Source organism: Mirounga leonina, unplaced genomic scaffold, assembly GCF_011800145.1.
Source record: "Mirounga leonina isolate KUSES-001 unplaced genomic scaffold, KU_Mleo_1.0 Mir_180, whole genome shotgun sequence".
In the NCBI taxonomy this organism is placed as follows: Eukaryota; Metazoa; Chordata; class Mammalia; order Carnivora; family Phocidae; genus Mirounga; species Mirounga leonina.
The window spans coordinates 16,611,042-16,632,361 of NW_023270469.1; the positions used below are offsets into that span (position 1 = coordinate 16,611,042).

Genomic DNA, 21,320 nt, shown 5'->3' on the forward strand with positions numbered 1-21,320 from the left:
AAGCACAAATGTTGAAACAAGGATTTGAACCCAAGTCTGACGCATTACCTACAATTTTAACATAAATTACAAGGTACACACACTAGACATTAGAAGCAGTAGCCTCCAGCTGTACTTTATCTTAAAAAGAGGGCAGAGAGAGGACAGACTTTACTGAAATAAATCAGAATATGTATTTTCTGGAATAAAGTAGGGTATTTTAAAAATTAATAAAGATCACTATAATACTAAAGTATGTATATATGAAATAACATGATGTCTGATATTTGTTTTAAAATAATACAGCTTGGGGAAAGGGAGAGGATAAAAGAAAAAAGATCAGACATGCATTGACAATGGTTAAAAACTTGGTGATAGGCACTTGGGGACTCATTATTTTATTCTCTCTACCTCTCTAAGTTCTTTAAAATGTCCATAATAAAAGGTTAAAATAGAAGTAGGGTGCACAGATTAAATACTTTCATTACACAAGCAAACAACTTTCTTATGATTCCCTGTATCAAAGACATAAAAGGATACTTGATATTTATACATTTTACAATGTATATGTAATCTATGAAACGATGGTCTCATTTCAAAAAACTGAGGATCTTCTCAGCCAAAATAAAAATCTAATAAAAGTATTTAAGCACATACATGTAAATATACATATTAAATGGCTGTCTGCATTTCCATCAACTTGTTAAAAATATTTGCTGGAATAATTAACACTTTTTTTTCATATCTTTCTCCTGCCTGATAATCTCTATGATTATGATACTCTCTGGTCTGTTGCCCAGAAAATGAATGGGTTTGTACAGATAAATATGAATCTACAACATGGTCACAAATTGAACAATGTGAATAAAAAACAGAAATCTGCTTCACCAAGAAACACGTAAAATTCCTTGCCTCAAATTATAGTTGTTTTGTTTTTTTTTTAAGATTTTATTTATTTATTTGAGACAGAGAGAATGAGAAAGAGAGCCCATGAGAGGGGGGAGGGTCCGAGGGAGAAGCAGACTCCCCGCCGAGCAGGGAGCCCGATGCGGGATTCGATCCCGGGACTCCAGGATCGTGACCTGAGCCGAAGGCAGTCGCTTAACCAACAGAGCCACCCAGGCGCCCTATAGTTGATTTTTATACTAATGTATATCAATGGGCTTCTGATAAATATAAATATAATCAATAATTAAAGAACATTTTATATGCTCTAAATTATAGTTAAAACAAGGTAGCTGATACCAAAGGAAAAAACCAACATTTATTAAGCCAGACACTATTCTAGGCATTTTCATACACATTACCTCTGTAAATTTGAGATTATATACATTTTTATAGAAAGAATATTAAAGTTCAGAGAGGTGAAATTACCTGCCCAAGGCCACAGAGTTTATTAGCAACTAAATTGGTATTCAAACTCAAGCTCAATTACAAAACCCACTCTTCCCCCCACTATATCAGACTACCATATGGGAGGCAAACATCTAAACTCAAATCAAGCTTAAATATTTATGGCCTTTTTTAAGTGGACCACAAAATGTTTAAGTTACTGGTTACATATATATTTTACAGTGGCAGCTTGGCTTTGGGTAAAGAACTCCAGCTAAACACAAAAAGCACTATGTCTGCTCTTGTGTGACTCTTTTCCCCCAAGTCTCTTAATTTCAGCCTCAGGTTACTCATCTCTATAATGGGGAAATTAATATCCTTGCTGTCCAACTGCGGGATTACAAAATTCAAAGAGGATATGTAAAACCACTTCAAAAACTACAAAATACAGGGGCTCCTGGCTGGCTCAGTCAGAAAAGCATGTGACTCTTGATCTAGGGGATTGTGAGTTTGAGCCCCACATTTAGATTACTAAAAAAAATAAACTTTTTAAAAAATTATGTTAAAAACTCTACAAAACACAAAGAGTCTTTTTTTGTCTTAAAATGCTAAAAACAACAAAGTTTCTTTTTTTCAATATAAGGTTTTCTAAAGTAATTGTCAGCTGTTAAAATTCTACGCCTATTAACATTTCCAGAACTTTCTCAAACTTTTTTTCTAAGCATAGTTCAATCATCATCTCTATCACCTGGCTTTCCTTATCCTTAAAAATAATGCAACAGTGGGACCCTGGGTGGCTCAGTCGGTTATGCGTCTGCCTTCAGCTCAGGTCATGATCCCTAGGTCCTGGGATAGAGTCCCACATGGGGCTCCAGTCTCACATCGGGCTCCCTCCCTCTCCCTCTGCCTGAGGCTCCACCTGCTTGTGCTTTCTCTCTCTCTCACACAAATAAATAAAATCTTAAAAAAAAAAAAAAGCAACAGTAATGATATCAATGCTTTTGTAATAAATAATTAACATGCTGTTTTGAAATGCTCAACATATAAAAGTTCTAAATTTTGAATTTTTAAACGAAATATGTGTTTGGTGTCACTCTTAGATATATTGATGATCATAATGTTTGAGCCTTTTCACATTGTTTATTTATAAAAAGCTAGGATTAAGATCTGGAATTCCAAAGTAGAACACCCAACATAATTTTTAGTAATTTTGTGGGGTTTTCTCAAGGCTTCTCAAAGCAGATACAATAAGCTAACAAGCACATCAAACACAGTAATAAAATCCACTGAAACATTCAGCTGCTCTAAAAGAAGGATCAGGCTCTTTAGGAGAAAACTACATTGTATGAGTTTGCAAAGTTTCACACTTTCTCATTTAAACTCCATTTCAGAGAAAGCCTTTGCATACTCACACAATATGCTTTAAAATGGCACTTTGCTGACCTTCCAATAGTCCAGCTCTATGAAAATTCTGTGATGGGTGTAACTTCAGAGAATCTGAAAAACACAAAAAGCATTAAGTACTTTTTATGCTGAATGACTTAAGAAAAAAAAATAAAAGCAAGGGTGGCATACATCTCTTACATAACTGCCATGTATTTTTAAGAACTAAAGCCCATATTTGTGAATATACTCTGCAAAAGAAGACTGAATTGCCTCTACATTGGTCTTTATGCTAAACTTCGATTTTCATAAAGCATTTGTTCCATGGAAAATTATCTGATGATTACTGCACAAATGGTGTTAATGTCTTGACTATTTTTAGTACCCAATTGTACCCCATTAGCCCTCTTCTAAGAATCATCTCTTGATACAATCTTTTTCTTCTGACACTCAAAACTACAATACTTCCAAACTACTTCAGGTACGCTGCCTGAAAAACATCCTACAGGATGGTGACTGCCAACTAAAGTCATCAGAGCAACAGACAATGGCTACAGTTACTAAGTAGGACTCTGTGTACAAACCCAATCGTCAGTCTGTAAAGTCCAGTACCTTCCAGAGTAAACTATCTCACTGATTCGCTTAAACAATGTAAATTTACATAATGTGAAGCCGAAGTCCCCCTTTCTGGAGAGGGTAGACTCAGTGGATGGATACATCACACCAAAACTGAAGAAGTGCTGGATGTCTCAGTAAGGAGGTTCACAACGGCACATACTTTTTTTTTAATATGGTGAAATGAATATCTAATAACCCAGTTATGTCTTTTTGCCCCTCCCAGTGGTTTAATAAGTGGTGAAGAGTGTAGTGGTAGCATTCTGGTTTGATGCCCCTTGCACAGGGAACCTGTTCTAACACATTCTTGTGGAGCCCAGTATAGGAATTTGAACCCCGTAGAGATCAACTCAAGTGTTAATATTGTAGATCCCGGGAATCCCCTTTAGGCCTTAGCCAAAGGAGTTTAAAAATGAGAATCTCTGTCCAATGCCCCTTCCCTGCAACGAGCCCTTGAACGGCAACGAAAGAGAAAATTCTCAAAGGGCAGCGTCAGTGCCTGAGCCGGTACCCCTGGGACAGGAGAGGAATAAAACTAATCCAGAGAGAGCACCCCTATCTTTGTAAAAAGAGAGGGAGATGTAAGTCATTAGAATGCCACAGAGGTGGAAAGAGAGAAAAAGAAAATTCGGGCCCTTTCCAGCAGTAAGATGACGAGGAAAGGAAGAACGCCTGGTCGAGGGGGGCCGTCCCAACAAGGGGAGGGAGTGGACTAGGCCGGAGGGAGAGGGGGGTAGAACGACGGCGCACAAACAACCTGGAGGGGGAGAGAAATGGTGCCCCTGCACCCAGAACCGGCTCCAAGCCACGCCGCCCGTTTGGGGGCAACTTTGCTGGGGAGGATGGTCCCGGTAAGAGGGGCCGCGGCGCACGGATCGCAGCAGCCCCAGCGCGGGGCCCAGTCGGGGGAGGGGGGAGGAATCCCCGAGCCGGGGAGGCCGGGACCGGCCGCTCGAGGAGTGTGGCGGGGCCGGACACGCCGAGGGACTCTCAGAACGACTGGTGCCGCAGAGACCGGGGGCAGACGGCAACTGGGCCCCGTGCGGCCGGCGGCTCCGCGGGGGAGGGGCCGCCACTCCTCCCCTGCCCCTTCCACCATCTCCCGACCCCATCGGCCTCTCCCCACCCCCCCAAAACAGGCCCGACCGGCCCAGGCTTGCCCCCACCCCCGACGGGGACCCCTCCGGGCCCCCCGGGGTGGGCCTCCCCGCCCCCACGCCCCAGCCCCCAGCCTGACTCACCTCGCGAGTACAGGGACTTGGGCGATTCCAGGTCTAGGTCCGCGCTGAGCAAAGAGATGAAGTCCGAGGGCATCGCAGCTCGACCCAGCCCGGCCCGAGGGCAGCGGGAGGGGGGGAGCGGCGGTGGCGGCGGCACCTCCTCTCCGGGACCGCGGGCACCGAACCGGGGGCGGCGAGGCGAGGGCGGCTGCTGCTGCCTCCTCCTCGAGGGCAGTGACTTCCACCGGGCCGAGGACCGAGGAAACGGCAGCGAGGCGGAGGGGAAACTCCACGGGGACTAATTCCCGGCGAGCCAGGAGGGGGGGTTCAGGGCGGGGAAAGGGAGGGGGGAAAGCCAACGGGTCCGTTTCGAGCTTCTCCTCAGCGAAAACTGACGGTCGCCGCCACCGCCGCCGCCGCTGACAGGAATCTGAGCCCCGCCCCCCGCGCGGCACTGCGCAGGCGCGGAGGGGGGCGCCCCAGAGCCTGGAAGAGCTAGGGCGGCCGCCGGAGGGCGGGGAGACGCGCCAAGGAACAGCATCAACAAGGGCTTCGCTTCCTGCCGCCGCGGCCGTGGCTGCTGTTTCCCAGCCGGGAAAGGGCCCCGCCAGCAGGGAGGGAGGCAGGGAGGTGTCCGCGCCTGGGGCCCCGGGGAGGGAAAAGGTATTTGCGCCGACCTGGTGGCGGCGAGCCCGATTTGGCCGGCCCAGCGCCGAGCTGAGCTCAGGAGGAGACAGACCTGAGGGAGCCGAGGTGACTGTGGGACGAGAAGAAGGACCCCAGAGCTGGGTCCGGTCGGCCTGGGCGGGCTGGCTTGGGGTCTCACAGGGGAATGGAGTTTCGTCCCTTGGACAGCCACCAGCCGTTTAGGGTTTTCATAGGAGTGTCTAGCTTGAGTTGGCCAAAGGACTATCAAACTCATTTCTTAATTAGGAAATGACAGCCCTTATCTAAAAACCTCGAGTTATTGCATGTTTTTAATTCAAGTACCTTCTTCGTCCTTTGCCCTCCCCCTTTTTGTCTCCCCTCCCCCATTCTTTTCGAAAATTCGAAACAAAACATAAAAACAACTTTCTGATTGTGCTGGGTGGCCGGGTTTATTCGGAGTAGAAGATCGAAGACTATTTAAAAATTGGATCCTATGAATCCACCTGGCTGTTCTAAAGGAAAAAGGAAAAAAGCACAGCTAAACACCACTGCTCCAAACCCTTTTTCATTTTTTACCTTTGGATTAGGCAAGGATGGAGGAAAAACACATTTAATTGAGTTTTTGCTATTCTGTTCATGGGGCCAAAAGTTTCCGTTGCAAAAACTGAAAATCCTCACCTACACCGCAGACCGTTTCCTGACTCTAATAGACTTCTGAGAAATTTTTAATCAAGTTATTAAAATATCAATTGGAGTGCAGGGTATGCATCTTGGGAAATAATTTTAATCTTGTGTGGAACACTGATGCCAGCAATCACTGGGCAACGTTTTTAAGCTATTAAATTTGGTTTTGTTTTTATTTTATCTATAGAGATCATAAAAATCACTCTGGTGTGTATGCGTGTGTATATATCATATATATATATATATACACACACATCTATATATATCATATATAGATATATACACAATTTATAGAGCCTTTTCCCCAGGAAGCTGGACAATTCATCTGGACTTGGAGTCCTGGAGATGGGGAAGAAACTCTCAGCAAAAGAGGCCCCAGTGCAGGTGTCTCTGGGGTGGGGCTCTTTGCAAAGCTTTACCTGCAGACCTAGAATTTAAACTTGTGTCATCAGAGTCTTCCTATCTTTCCATCTGAACATCTGATTCAGGTTGCCCAATTATCTTCACTGCATTCTGTGCAGTAATGAATCAACCCTGTGAACATTTTCTTCCTGTCAGAGGTAAGAAAGCTTTTCAGAGCCATCCCAAGATGGCAAAGCAGAACAGGAAACTACTCTCAAATCTCATTGCCACTGTTTGCTGTTGCAACAAGTCCCAAGGGAAGTCCCTTCATAACTGGTAAGAGCCCCACTCATTTGAGAGGAAACTCAAATTGCCCAACAGGCCAAGGCTTCGGCCAAAGCTCTTTAAATTAGAGCAAACACCTGTTGGAGACCCCCCCACACACACACCCCAGTCATTAGTCATACAAAATGTGAGGAGAGGAAATTGCAATTTACCAGGCAGAACCCTAATACTAAAAAATTGGGTGTATCACTCTGAGCATATCCTTTTTCCCCAGACCTATGTAATCATTCAACAAACTTAGGGTATAGGAAATCCCCAGTACTGTTCTGACCCTAATTAACAAGTCAAGAATTGGCAAGGTCTCTTGCTTCCCCTTTCCCTCAACACTTCTCTGCCCTTTTGTGCCTTTTTTCCCCTAGTATGAGTGCTTTGTTGTTTATGTTAATCAGATTTCCCTTGGCTTGGTAAAACCAAGTAAGGGGGGGGGGGGGCAAGTGTGACTTGACCCAGACTGAATTCTCCTAGATGGATTCTTTAGGCTCAGGCCCCACCCCATCAGGCCTTGCATCAAGCAGTGATTATATCTCAAAGGATATTTGAAAATTCAGTGTCCTTCTAATTTCCTTTTACAGAAATACATTTTTTGAAAAACTGTTTAGATTCATTTTTCATGGCCGAGCTTTGCAACAGCACAGAGACCTAGATTTCATGTTATCCTTAAAATTTCAGTGACTAAAAACACAAATTCATTAGTAAGCATGTTTGCTCTGCTCTCATCACAAAATATATGACCCGCATGATATTCAGGGTTACCAAAAATAACTATCTGATCATTGTGTCTTTAGTAAATTACATGCTACCCCTAGTTCCAAGGATATTCCCTCTGTAGTCATTAGTATCTCCTTGCTTCCCCTTTTATTCAGTCTTTGAAAGAATCTCATATTGTATTTCAAAAACCACCCATCACTCAAATAAACACCTTCATAAAACTTTGTGCACAATAAAAAGTAAAGCTTTTTAAAATTTGGAAATTTCCTCTCATTGAAAATTACAATAGGATTATGGAACAAAACATAAAGCAGATTTAGTAGTTTGCAGAATTCCTTTATATTCCTTCCCAATCATCATATCACATTCCCAAGTTACTTGATTAAAATTTCGCAAGAACCCAGATTCAACTACGAGGTTGTATAGATTATGCAACAGAGTGGCAGTTTTTATACTGGTGGTGTGTTCTTTAACCCCTCCTGGACCTGTTTAGGCACTTAGTGAATTGTGTTGCTGGATCTACTCTAAATGAAAGAGGTTCAAATATCAACCACTGAGAAGGAATTAAATACACTCATACAGAACAGAGGAATGTGTTGTCACAAGATAATCTTTGTCATTGTAATACAATTAAGGCTGTTAAAATAATTTTGGTCACATGTATATTGTAAAGAACCTGCTAAACAAACACAAGATCTGAAAGGAAAATTTCCAGAGCAGTTCAAGTCATGGACAAAAAACAGTTTAGACCGAAAATTATCTTTGCTCTACCTTGGGAGCACTCCTTAATAATAATGGAGAATTGATAGTAGTGGGAAATAGCAATGACTGCATTTGTGCTGAAATTGTAAACAAAGTCTTATTTGATTATGACTATGTGTCAATTTTCACCCTTAGAACATGTTCTAGCCAATATTTCTAAAGGCAAAATTAGTTTTGATAGTTTCGCCGTTGGATTTAGAACATTCTCACTCCTTATATCTCTCACTGCCTAAATCTGATAATCAGGCATCTGATTCACTTTGATGAAGTACTTCTGTACTTTATGACTGGGTCTGAGTCAGAGTTGTCATCTGAAGTCTTACAAAGGCCAGTTCAGTCTCTCAAGATCTAGAATAGTTGGAAGTCCTAAGATACAGAGCAATCAGCTTGAATTGCAAGAACTTGGTGAACAGTGGAGAAAGGAGAGAAATGCCAGAGAAACTCAAGGGGTGGATTAGGGGGGAGAAATTTTAATGGGAAAATAGAAACCTCTGAACGCAGAGTGCCTGGGTGGCTCAGTCATTAAGCATCTGCCTTCAGCTCAGGTCATGATCCCAGGGTCCTGGGATCGAGCCCCACATCAGGCTCCCTGCTCAGCGGGGAGCCTGCTTCTCCCTCTCCCACTCCCCCTGCTTGTGTTCCCTCTCTCACTGTCTCTCTCTCTCTAATTAAAAAAAAAAAAAATCTTTAGAAACCTCTGAGCCCATTAAACCAAGAAAGGAAGGAGAATGTCTCTAGATCATCCCAACAGTAGGCATGTTGGACTTATGTAAACTGCATTCAATTCAGTCCTTATTCATACTAGCTTTGACACCCCCATATTTGCTAAGATGCTCTTTCCACATCTGATCATAACATGAATAGTCTAGTAGCCCCACCTCAGCTGTGATATTAGTTTGACCAAGAGTATGAATTAGAAATGGTTTTACAGGGCTACCTGGGTGGCTCTGTTGGTTAAGCATCCAGTCTGACTCTTGGTTTTGGTTCAGGTTGTGATCTTGGGGTCATGGGATCGAGCCCTGCGTCAAGGCTCCATGCTCAGCGGGGAGTCTGCTTGATGTTCTCTCTGTCCCTCTCCCTCTGCCCCTCACCCCGTTCTCTCTCTCTAAAATAAATAAATAAATATTTATTTATTTATTTTAGAGAGAGAGCCAGAGATAGTAAGAGAGAGCACCAGCGGGGAGGAGAGGGAGAAGCAGGCTCCCCGCTGAGCAGGGAGCCGGATGTGGGACTCGATTCCAGGATCCTGGGATCATGACCTGGGCCAAGGCAGATGCTTAACCAACTGAGCCACCCAGGTGCCAAAATCTTTTTTTAAAAAATGGTTTTACAGTTTCTATTACCCTCTCTCTTAATTCAGGGAAGTTTGTTTTTGTTTTTGTTTTTGAAGATTTTATTTATTTGAGAGAGCAAGAGAGAGAATACACATGCGCACACACAGGGAGGAACAGAGGGAGAGGAAGAGAGAATCCCAGTCGGGGCTTGATCTCACAACCCTGAGATCATGACCTAAGCCAAAATCAAGCGTCAGATGCTTAACTGTCTGAGCCAATCAGGTGCTCCTTAATTCAGGGAGTTTTAACCTGAAGTCCATGGATTTGTTTCAAGGCATCTGTGATCCCCTTAAACTTGTATACAAATTTTTGCAAGCTTGTATCTACATGCACTTTTCTCTAAAGGATGAAAGTCTTAGAGTGCTGGGGTGCCTGGGTGGCTCAGTGGGTGGAGCATAGGGCTTTTTTTTTTTTTTTTTAAGATTGTATTTATTTCTTTGAGAGAGAGAGAGAGATCAAGGGGGAAGAGCAGAGAGAGAGGGACAAGCGGGACTCCACACTGAGCACAGATCCTGATGAGGTGCTCAATCTTACCACCCTGAAATCATGACCTGAGCCAAAATCAAGAGTCGGAGCTTAACTGACTGAGCCACCCAGGCGCCCGCATGAGACTCTTGATGTCAAGGTTGTGAGTTTGAGCCCCACATTGAGTGTAGAGATTACTAAAAGAAAAAAAAATCTTAAAAAATTATTTTAAAAAACCACAAAGGATGAAAGTCTTTAACTTTCATAAGATTTCTGAAAAAAAAAAAAAAATCCATAACCCAGAGAAGATGAAAAAGCATTCCTCTATATGAAGCACATCCATTCTTTCCTCTTTCCACAAATGAGCTCTAGGAACTATGCTAGGTGCAGGAAATGCAAAGATTTTACAAAGATGAATATAAGAAGTCAACTCTCAGCCTGATGTGGGAGACACCCTTTAAACCAGCACAGGATGCCGTGTGACAAGTGCTCTGCTAGAGTTTTGTACAGGTACTAGAAATCAGTTATCTTTTGCTTTATTAGTAAGCTGATAGAGGCCAAGAGGAAGGAATGCCGTCTAACACACATCACTTTCTTCTCTGCTCACTACCCCCACAGCTGATTTCTCTTCACTCCAACCACAATTTCCTACAGTGGTCAAGAGAGGCTAGACAGTTGCAGGGCAAAGTCCTGACATACAAATGTTTACATTGTGAAGCATCGCAGCTATTATTGTTGATACAGATATTCCAAGAAATACCTGGGCTTCATTGGACTTTGTCAGTGGACTGTCAAAGAAACACTGTCTTTTTTCAGCTTTGCTGAGGATTATGGCTAAATGCTTAGGTTAAGGATGCAATGATAAAATAGCTGAACTGGTCATCCACAACTGAGCCCAGAACTGAAGGGCTACGTTGAAGTTACTGGATAAACTAGACTGACTTTAGAAATAACATATTCCACCTGAGAAGCATTTGTTCCAGCTGAATAAGGAAATGGGGACTGCTCCAAACATGGGAAGAGGCATGCGAGGGATCTGCCCACATCTGTCAGAATCTAATTATAAAACACGAGGCTTAGGAACAATATTCATTTAGGTATTCATTCAGTTTCTCTACCCACAAAGAATCCTGTTTATCCTTCAAAGTTCAGCTCAGAATTTACCTCTGTAAATTCATCCTGAACCCTTCCAAGGAACATTAATTGTTCTCTGGGTTCCCATAGCATTTCATCCAAAATGTTGGTAGAGCAATCACAACAATGAATTCTAGTTCATGGGTCTCTCTCTAATATATTGTGAACACTTGGTTGTATAGTCTTTGACAAGGTCAAAAAAAATAAAACACATCCTTGTCTTAAATAACTTCTAATTGATTTTGAGCACATAACTTTAGCACCCACACTTCTAAGATGCCATTTCTTGAATTTGACATCCAGTACAGAGATTAACAGAATGAAAGAGGAAACTGGAAAGTTAAGACAAGGTTAGAGGTGAAAGGCAATAAACGAGGATTTTGTTCTTTATCCTATAGGCACTGGGGAGCTATTGAAGGTTTTGGAGGAGGGGGATAACAGGACCAGAGCTGAATTTTAAGAAAGTAACAGAGACAGGAGTGTGGAGAGTAAATTGGGAGCTGAAAGCCTAGAAAGAGAGCCCAGCAAAGGCCAATGAGGCCCCGAAGGGTAAAGGCTGAAAAGGAGGAGCTGTTTATGCAAGACATTGTGGAACTAGAATCAAAAGAACTCAGAAATTGCTTAAATGTTGAAAGTGAGAGAGAAAAATATGAGAATGTTCAAGAAAAGGAGATAGTGAGAGAAGTTTGAAACATCCACCAACAGGTTCTTCATTGCTGGAGTCCAATAGCTTAACAATAGCTAAAAAAATACCTAACAGAGAAGCAAACACCACTTAAATATGAATCACCCAAGAGACTCTATACTTTTTTACATGGAGCAGCAAAATCTCTAACCAGAAAAGGAATTATCCTAGATTTAGTTTTTACCAGTAGGAAATCCAAGTAAACATAACTTGCTGAAACTGAGGGAAAGAGTAAATTGATTAAGAAACAAATTTACATGAGCATGCGTTCCCGGTGTTCACTCCAAATATACTCAAGTATGAACATATAAGCCTTTAAATGCTTATTTTCAGGGCGCCTGGGTGGCTCAGTTGTTAAGCGTCTGCCTTCGGCTCAGGCCATGATCCCAGGGTCCTGGGATCGAGCCCTGCATCAGGCTCCCTGCTCTGCAGGAAGCCTGCTTCTCCTTCTCCCACTCCTCCTGCTTGTGTTCCCTCTCTCGCTGTGTCTCTCTCTGTCAAATAAATAAATAAAATCTTAAAAAAAAAATAAATGCTTATTTTCGTAGTAACTAAATATGGAAGAATTTCAAGAATCCTAAAGGCCAATAATTCTTCCAAAAAAGAAAAAAGAAAAAAGTCCTGTAGAGATAAAAAGCAGCCATAATGTCTTTAAAGAGGATCAATTTGCAAACCTTCCATTCATGGAAGTTTTGGGTAATAACGGACCTGAGGTTTACTCTATAAGGCCTGGACCGAGGACCAAAGCATTTAAAAACCAGGTACAAAACTGACTGAGGGAACTCTGAACTCCCCCCTGAACTGGAATCACAAAAAACAAGTAGGTGGTCTGCCCTTTGTAGTTAGTTAGTTAGTTATTTTAGTTTATTTATTTAAGCAATCTCTACACCCAATGTGGGGCTCAAACTCACCACCCCGAGATCAAGAGCTGCATGCTCTACTGACTGAGCCAGCCAGTCACCCCTGCCCTTTTTAGTTATTAAATAAGTACCATTTTGGGGTGTAGGAGAAATATGAAAAAGGGAAATCCAGAAAGAAACATTTAGCAAAAGAAAAACACAGGAAAAGAGCCAATGCAGAGTCATTTCAGTAGGCTTCCCTCCAGAAGCAAAGTGGAAAATGTAATCTATGTCATGGCTCATGAGCAGCTCAATCCCCAGCCCCAAATCCAACTTGGTCTACAGTGCAGAGGGCCATCTTTAAATACGACGCCCAGTGATTCTAATTTCTTCTTGATAGTTATGGTATTTTCTCTATCGTATATACATACCTTGGTGGTCAACAGCTACCAAAGGAGTATATAATCATTTATATGATCCAAGGAAATATCTGATAGATCTGTATTTCTCATGGATGTTACATACACCTATTTTTGTTAAATCAGAGGCTACTTGATCAAGTAGGAAGTGAAAAGACTTGAAAACAGGAGTCCTAAGTTCTAGATGTAGGCAATGAGGCAACTAGGATGTCCAGTTTTGGAGTGCCCAGCAGGTACTCCTACTTCTCCTGAGTACTGTGACTTTTCTTCAGGGAATAGTTTGTGCTTTCCCTCTGGACTTAATCCTGGGTAAGGCAGGAGCTGCTGGCTTCCCCTTGTCACAAAGAGGGTAAGAGCCTGTCTGGAGTGCAGGGAGCAGAGGAAGCCTTGCCAAAAGTTGGAGAGAGAGAGAAAACCCTGAATCTGAAAAAAAAAGTCACTGGAGTCACTGGAGGAGGCCACACCTGACTTCAATGATCTGAAATGATCATTTCTTTTTCTTGCTTAAGAGGTTTGGGATTGGGTTGTCAGTCCCTTCAAAGTAAGAAAATCTTAACTTGGGCGCCTGGGTGGCTCAGTTGGTTAAGCAACTGCCTTTGGCTCAGGTCATGATCCCGGAGTCATGGGATCGAGTCCCACATCGGGCTCCCGACTCAGCGGGGAGCCTGCTTCTCCCTCTGACCCTCTCCCCTCTCATGCTGTTTCTCTGTCTCTCTCTCTTTGTCTCAAATAAGTAAATAAAATCTTAAAAAAAAAAAAAAGAAAATCTTAACTTGATACAACCTGCCTGGGCTTATGGAACTTCTTCGGACCTTTGTCTCCTCTCTGTGAAATAAGTGGTTTAGACTATTTATCAGGCAGGCATTGTGTTTGGCGGCTAGCAACAAACACCCGTGGCTTAGAGGTTTTAGTTTTCTCATACGAGAAGCCTGGATTAGGCAATCCAAGCTAATCCCACAGTCTCACAATGCCATCAGGCTCACAAGCTTTCAAGGTGGCCCTTGTTCTCATGCTTACAAGATGTCCCCTCTAAGCATCCTGTCTGCATTCTAGGTGAGAGGAAGAAAGAAGAGTAAAGGGGCACCTGGGTGGCTCAGTCGGTTGAGTGTCTGCCTTCAGCTCAGGTCATGATCTCAGGGTTCTGGGATCAAGCCCCGTGTGTGTCAGGCTCCCCTGCTCAGCAGGGAGCCTGCTTCTCCCTCTCCCTCTGCCCTGACCCCTGCCCCGCTTCTGCTCTCTCAAATGAATAAATGAATAAAATCTTTCAAAAGAAAAAGAAGGAAGAGTTAAAGGCAAAGGGTCAACTGTGGTCCATGTAAGATCCACACAGTGGCTTCTATTTACATGTCACTGGCCAGGACTATGTCACATGGTCACTCCATCTGAAAGGCTGGGAAATGTATGGGTTTTTTTAGATGTGTACATTGATGCTCTGAACACAACTGGGGGTCAGCTGGCACGGAAGAAGGGAAGAACAGATGTTGGGTAGACAATTACAGTATCTGCTGCAGACTACATAATAGCAAAAGGTAACCTCCCTCTCTGAAATTCTATCTTTCTAATCTTTTTTCTATGTTGTTTTACCTAATCTTTTTCTTAATGGAAAAGAGCTAAGTGTTTTCTGGAAAGTAAGCACATTTTTAAAATCTCAAATTTTGAAGAAGTAGAGGTACATCTCATAAATGAAATGACAATAGGTACATATGAGATATCAGGTTATTAATCAAAAGTGCTTCACATTTATTATCTCCTCCCTGAAATTTTCTTAAACTTGAAAATTCCAATCTTCAGGAAGCCTCTTCTCACTAATCCCAACTATACTTATCCCTTCTTTCATTGAACTAAGTCACCTGTTTTTTCTTTCTCATTTTCAGTGCTTCTCAGATGATTTCATAGCCTCATCTTTTATCTCTCCAAATAAACTGTAAACTAGTAAAGAGCAGAGCCTGACACTTAGCACAATGCTGGATTTGTAGTGAACAATCACGAATGGTTGAGCAATTGAATGGATGGATGGATGGATGGATGGATGGATGGGTGGATGGATGGGTGGATGGATGGGTGGGTGGGTGGATGGATGAATAACTGAAAACTGAAAACTGAATTTCTATTTTTCTCTCTTCAGAACTCTATCCTCAGTGCATGCTTGCTAACTGACTGCACCTCAGAGTCATTGCCAAGGCAATTTGTATCCTAGGAAGCCAGGTTTAGAAAGCCTTTTATTTTCTACCTCTAAATCCATTCCACCCTTGCATATTCAGCTCACAGCAGGAGTGAGCACCCGACCACCTCCCTTCACCTAACTGCTTCACCTAGTCCCCCTCCCATTTTAACTGATTAAAGGTCTTACCTTCAGGAAATTCTTATGTTTAAATTAAATTCTGTGCAAGCCATTTCCTCTTCTTTTGCTCTCTAAGTTGACAGAACACAGCAAGTAACATGTTTATCAGTGTTTTATAAAGGCCTGAGTGGGTTTTCTTTTTTAATAAAATTTATGTGGCTGTTTTATACTGCAAAAGCAATGCATTCATTGTAGAAACTAAAAATAATAGCTGAAAATATAAGTAAGAAGGTAATAAATAAGAATTATTCAAAAACTCGGGGTGCCTGGCTGGCTGAGTCAGAAGAACGCACAACTCTTGTCAGGGTTCTGAGTTTGAGCCCCACATCTGGTATAGAGATGACTTAAATAAACTTAAAAAAATTATTCAAAAATCATAAACCACCACATAGAGAAGATCATTCAGTATCTATCTTTCTGGAATTTTTTTTTTTTAAGATTTTATTTATTTATTTGACAGAGACAGACACAGCGAGAGAGGGAACACAAGCAGGGGGAGTGGGACAGGGAGAAGCAGGCCTCCCGCCGAGCAGGGAACCTGATGCGGGGCTCGATCCCAGGACCCTGGGATCATGACCTGAGCCGAAGGCAGACGCTTAATGACTGAGCCACCCAGGCGCCCCTCTTTCTGGAATTTTTTAAATGTGTATTTACCTTACATACACAAAAATTGGCTACACTGTGTATACTGTTATCCTGCATTGCTGATGTAACTATGAACATCAATACACATCAGCAAATATTCTTTTTCTTTTTTGAAGATTCTACCTATTTATCTGAGAGAGAGACCGAGACCATGAGTGGGGGGAGGGGCAGAGGGAGAGGGAGAAGCAGACTCCCTGCTGAGCATGGAGCCCAGACCCCTATCCCAGGACCCTGAGATCATGACCTGAGCCAAAGCAGCCACTTAACCCACTGAGCCACCCAGGCGCCCCCACATCAGTAAATATTCTTAATAATGTGTGATGGCAGAGGAGTATTCCATTATAGAATATATCTTAACTTACTAGCCAGTCCGCTACTTTTGGCATTTAATTTGTTTCCTTTTTTTAAAACCTTTGTAAATACCACCGAGATGAACATCCTTGTAGCTAATCTGTGCTTTTAGCCTTTTCTTAATTATTTCCTTTGGATATACCCTTAGTAAGTTTTACTTCTGATGAGCAATAAGGAGAAATGATGTAGGAAATGGCGGAGACTGGAAGCAAGGCCATAGTGGCTCTTTACCCTCGTTTTAGGACTGAAAATCTGTTTGGCTTGCAGGTTCCAGGGCTTATTCAGCACAACATAATGCAACAATTTTAAAATATATTCCTGTGGCACAACACCTGGGAATCTGAGCTCTCTGCAGAACGCTGCAGAAACTCCGGTAAGGGAAACTAAAAAGCACAAAACATATAATCTCATGCTACATCAGATACCATCCTATTCCAGCATCTAGTATCCATTTCAGAAAAACACATCAGAGAAAAATTGAATTGAGAAAATTTGGCACATTAATTAATGAGTTTTCTATCTAAACTGGTAAAAGGCTGCTGTTATCTGATTTGGTGGTGCTCAAAAAGTACTAGCGCAAGTGAAAAAAGCAGAATATTTCATTCTGAATTTCCTCCCTGCCACTTATGAAATGCTTAAAATTCTTAATCACTCTGAAACCTCAGTCTCCTCCTCAGCAAAATGGCTTTATAATAGTACCTTTGTCATTCACAGAGGTATATCTGTGAATGACAAAGATATACCCCTTTGATGTATCTTAGGGAGATACTGAGCTAAATCGTGAGAAATTGCTTTGTAAAGTGTAATACTGTAACACAAATGTTACTGGTAATTGTTATTGTAATTGATCCAGACTTGGTGGGAGGGGTTGCTGGGTGGCTTAGTTAAGTGCCCAACTCTTGATTTTGGCTCAGGTCATGATCTTGGAGTTGTAAGATCAAGCACTGAATTGGGCTCCACGTGGGGTGTGGAGCCTGCTTAAGATTCTTTCTCCCCCTCCCTCTGTGCCCCCCCCCCCCCCCCCCCGTGAAAGAAAAGAAAGAAAAGAAAAGAAAAGAAAGAAAGAAAAAAGAAAGAAAGAAAGAAAGAAAGAAAAAGAAAGGAAGAAAGGAAGAAAGGAAGAAAGGAAGAAAGAAAGGAAGGAAGGAAGGAAGGAAGGAAGGAAGGAAGGAAGGAAGACTGATTCAGACTTTACTAGAACTGAATTCTTCACAAAGACTGGACAGCATAAATGCAATCCTACATATAAGAATTTCATGATATCACAACATTCGATCAAACCTATCACCAAATAATCATCTTATAGAAACAAATACTACAATCAACCTTCAAAAGCTGAGATTAAAAAATTCCCTTCAGTTTTTTTTTTTTTTTTAAGATTTTTATTTATTTATTTATTTGAGAGAGAGAGACACAGGGAGGGAGGGAACGCAAGCAGGGGGAGTAGGAGAGGGAGAAGCAGGCTTCCTGCGAAGCAGGGAGCCCGATGCAGGGCTCGATCCCAGGACCCCGGGATTGTGACCTGAGCCGAAGGCAGACTTAATGCCTGAGCCACCCAGGTGCCCCTTCCCTTCAGTTCTAAGAGCTCTTTTATCTGTGACTCAGGGGGAAGAGACACTTATTCTACATACTTTCATTCTTATTGTTTGGTAGCTTATTCTTACATGGAAACTTAAAGGACCTAAACTTTAAAAATAAGTATTTTTTTTAAAGTGCAAAAGGTGTGTCTATACTTTTTTTAAGTTATGATCATAACTACAAAAACAGTATATGAACAAGGATTGAAAGACAGTAGGTAACAGTAAGAATATTCGCACTTAGATGGCAGCTTTACTTTATAGATTTTCTTTAAAAATTTTTCCCTATCCATAATACATCACTTCAGATAAATGTTTTAATGTGTAACGAATAGACTTTCTTATTTTTTCTTTTTATTTCTTTAGAGTTTATAATTACTTGGGCAAATCAATTTAAAGAAATTCATCCCAAGTTGAGAGTACTTAGGTTTCTGTGTCCCTTAATCAGTTTATTCTCACCCAGCTTTCAAGATATTTGTAATTAGGCAGAAAACATATCATTCAAATCTATGTTTTAGAAGAATAAAATCAATTTTCCTCTCCTGGTTAGAAACAAATCCTAAGAGGGGTTCCTGGCTGGTTCAGTTGACAGAGCGTGCAACTCTTTTTTTTTTTTTTTAAGATTTTATTTATTTATTTGAGAGAGAGAATAAGAGAGAGAGAGCACATGAGAGGGGGGAGGGTCAGAGGGAGAAGCAGACTCCCCGCTGAGCAGGGAGCCCGATGCGGGACTGGATCCCGGGACTCCAGGATCATGACCTGAGCCGAAGGCAGTCGCTTAACCAACTGAGCCACCCAGGCGCCCCAGAGCGTGCAACTCTTGATTTCAGGGTCATGAGTTGAGCCCCATGTTGGGTGTGGAGCCTACTTAAAATAAAAATTAAAAAAAAATAAACAAATCATAAAATAAAGAAATGTGATAGGGCGCCTGGGTGGCTCAGTCGTTATGCGTCTGCCTTCGGCTCAGGTCATGATCCCAGGGTCCTGGGATCGAGCCCCACATCAGGCTCCCCGCTCAGCAGGAAGCCTTCTTCTCCCTCTCCCACTTCCCCAGCTTGTGTTCCCTCTCTCGCTGTGTCTCTCTCTGTCAGATAAATAAATAAAATCTTAAAAAAAAAAAAATGTTATAAGTGAGGTGGAAAGAACCTTGTATAGGAGACAGAATTACGGTCATCTCAATCGGTCATGTTGCTATTCAAGATGGCTCTTCTACCTCAGCTAACTAGAATGTATATCATTAACAGAAAGGAATAGGAAAAGGAGAGGGCAGAGCATTCCTCTTCCCTTTAAGACATGGACTACCTCTAGGGGAACCTGGGTGGCACAGTTGGTTAAGTGCCCAACTCTTGGTTTCTGCTCAAGTCTTGATCTCAGGGCATGAGATCAAGCTCCGTGTCAGGCTCTACACTCAGTGTGGAGTGTTATTGGGTTTCTCTCACCCTCTCCCTCTGCCCCTCCTTCCCACTTGCTCTCTCTCTCTCTCAAATAAGTAAATCTTTAAAAAAAAAAAAAAGGGCTCCGGGGTGGTTCAGATGGTTAAGCGTCTGCCTTCGGCTCAGGTCATGATCTCAGGGTCCTGGGATCGAGTCCCACATTGGGCTCCCTGCTCCTTGGGAGCCTGCTTCTCCCTCTGCCTCTCTCTCTCTCTCTCTGTGTCTCTCATGAATAAATAAATAAAATCTTAAAAAAAAAAAAAGACATGGACCACCTCTAATTTTGTCTTAGTAGCCAAAGCTTAAAGACAACCACAACTACTAAAGTGCAAGGGATGCTGAGAAATGTAGTATGCAGTTATATGATCAGTTACAAATCTGAGGTCCTATTACAATAAGAAGAATAGAAGAGTTAATGTGAGGCAGCTATCCACCAAAAAATGACAGTAAATCTACAAGAAACACCATAGTTAATGGTGAAAAAAATAAAGTATTTCATTAAAATAAGAAACAAAACAAGGATGCTTTCTTCTCTATGCTATTAAACATTGTCCTAGAGATCCCAACCAATGCAATTAGAAAAAATAAGTAAGAGGAATAAGGATTGGAAAATAAGAAGGAAAAATCTTTGTTACTTCCACTTGAAATGATTGTCTACATAAGAAATGCAAGAAAAACATTAAAATAGTTTAGCAACTCACTGGTAAAGACAACATCCAAAAATCAATAATGTTGCTAATGATAAAAAATATAATTACAAGAGCAACAAAAACCATGAGATACCCATGAATAAACAGACAAAAGATGGACAAGACTTTTAAGGAGAAATTTATAAAACATAGAAGGATATAAAAGGCCACTTACATAAATGGAAGCTATACTGTGTTCATGGACAGAAGGAGTCAAGATCTATAATTGGTCTGTAAATTTATTAATCTATGTCAGTTAATGTATAAACTCATTGTAATACCAATCAAAATTCCAAAAGAACATTGTGTTGATCTTCATAAACCAATCCTAAATTTCATACAAAAGAACAAATAGCCCAAAAATAGCAAAGAGAATTTTGAGGAAAAAATAAGGAGGACCTACTAGACCTGACTTGACCTACCAGGTCAGTTAAGAAAAATTTATCATAAAGCCATATTTTTAAAAACAATTCAACATTTGTTTAGAAATAGACAAACAGATTAAATACATATGGAAACTTGGCATAAAATAGAAATTGCATTATAAATCAGTGGGAAAAAATGGAAAAACTTAATAAATGGTGCTGGAACAATTAGCCACTTATACAAAAAAGCAAAATAAATTAGTTCCTTACCTTATACCAGATAAAAATAAATTCAGAGTGGATTAAAAATGTTAAAGGTAAAAAGTAACATGGAAAATTGTTAGAAGAAAACATAACAGTTTTATGACATCAGAATAGGGCAAGATTTTCTAAACAAGACTCAAAAGTACAAAGAAGAAAGAAAAGCATTTGACTACATTAAAACTGAAAAATATCTGCCAGACCATATTAATATCGTATTATAATATACTATAGAAAATACCAAAGGATACCTACAAACTGAAGATGTTTGCAACTCAACACAACTAAAAGATTAATAGCTTACCCAGCAGAAGAGTAATATACTGAGTATCTATAAATTCTGACAAATCATTTTTAAAAACCACAATTTTTAAGCAAAGGTGAACAAGAAATTCATCAGAGAAAATTCTGGATGGTTAATAAACATGAAAAAAATGTTCAACCTCACCAGTAATTGGGGTAATGAAAATTAAAACAAGGAGATACCATTAGGAGTAGAAAAAAAATTTAATAGTAGACCTAATATTTTAGAACAGTTTCAGATTTACAGAAAATTTGAGAAAATATCATTTCCATATACCTCATGCCCAGATTCCCTGAATGTTAATATCTTATATTAGTGTGGTACATTTGTTACAATTAATGTACAGATATTGACACATCATTATTAAAGTCCACAGTTATCCCAGTTTCCTTAGTTTACCTACTGTCATTTTTACATTCCAGGATCCCATCTGGGGTACTACTTTACATTTAGCCATCAG

The 21,320-nt window shown here is 41.2% G+C and overlaps 1 protein-coding gene and 1 long non-coding RNA gene across 4 annotated transcripts in view; one reads left to right on the plus strand and one right to left on the minus strand.

Moving 5' to 3' along the window:
• NFAT5 (nuclear factor of activated T cells 5) overlaps nt 1–4,911 on the minus strand; it is a 122,965-nt gene extending 118,054 nt beyond the window's left edge. For 2 of the 3 annotated variants that reach the window (XM_035024874.1, XM_035024872.1), the window contains exons 1-2: nt 4,551–4,911; nt 2,755–2,808 (exon numbers count right to left, since the gene is read on the minus strand). In XM_035024874.1, coding sequence (XP_034880765.1) covers nt 2,755–2,808; nt 4,551–4,623 — 127 coding nt within the window. In that variant the 5' untranslated portion in view covers nt 4,624–4,911. The remainder of the gene's footprint in view (nt 1–2,754; nt 2,809–4,550) is intronic. The other variant, XM_035024873.1, reaches the window with a different exon arrangement.
• Nucleotides 4,078–6,045, plus strand: LOC118023618. Its single transcript, XR_004682858.1, has 2 exons — nt 4,078–4,160; nt 4,915–6,045. It is a non-coding gene; the product is annotated as an uncharacterized LOC118023618 (long non-coding RNA).
• The last annotated feature ends 15,275 nt before the right edge of the window (nt 6,046–21,320 follow it).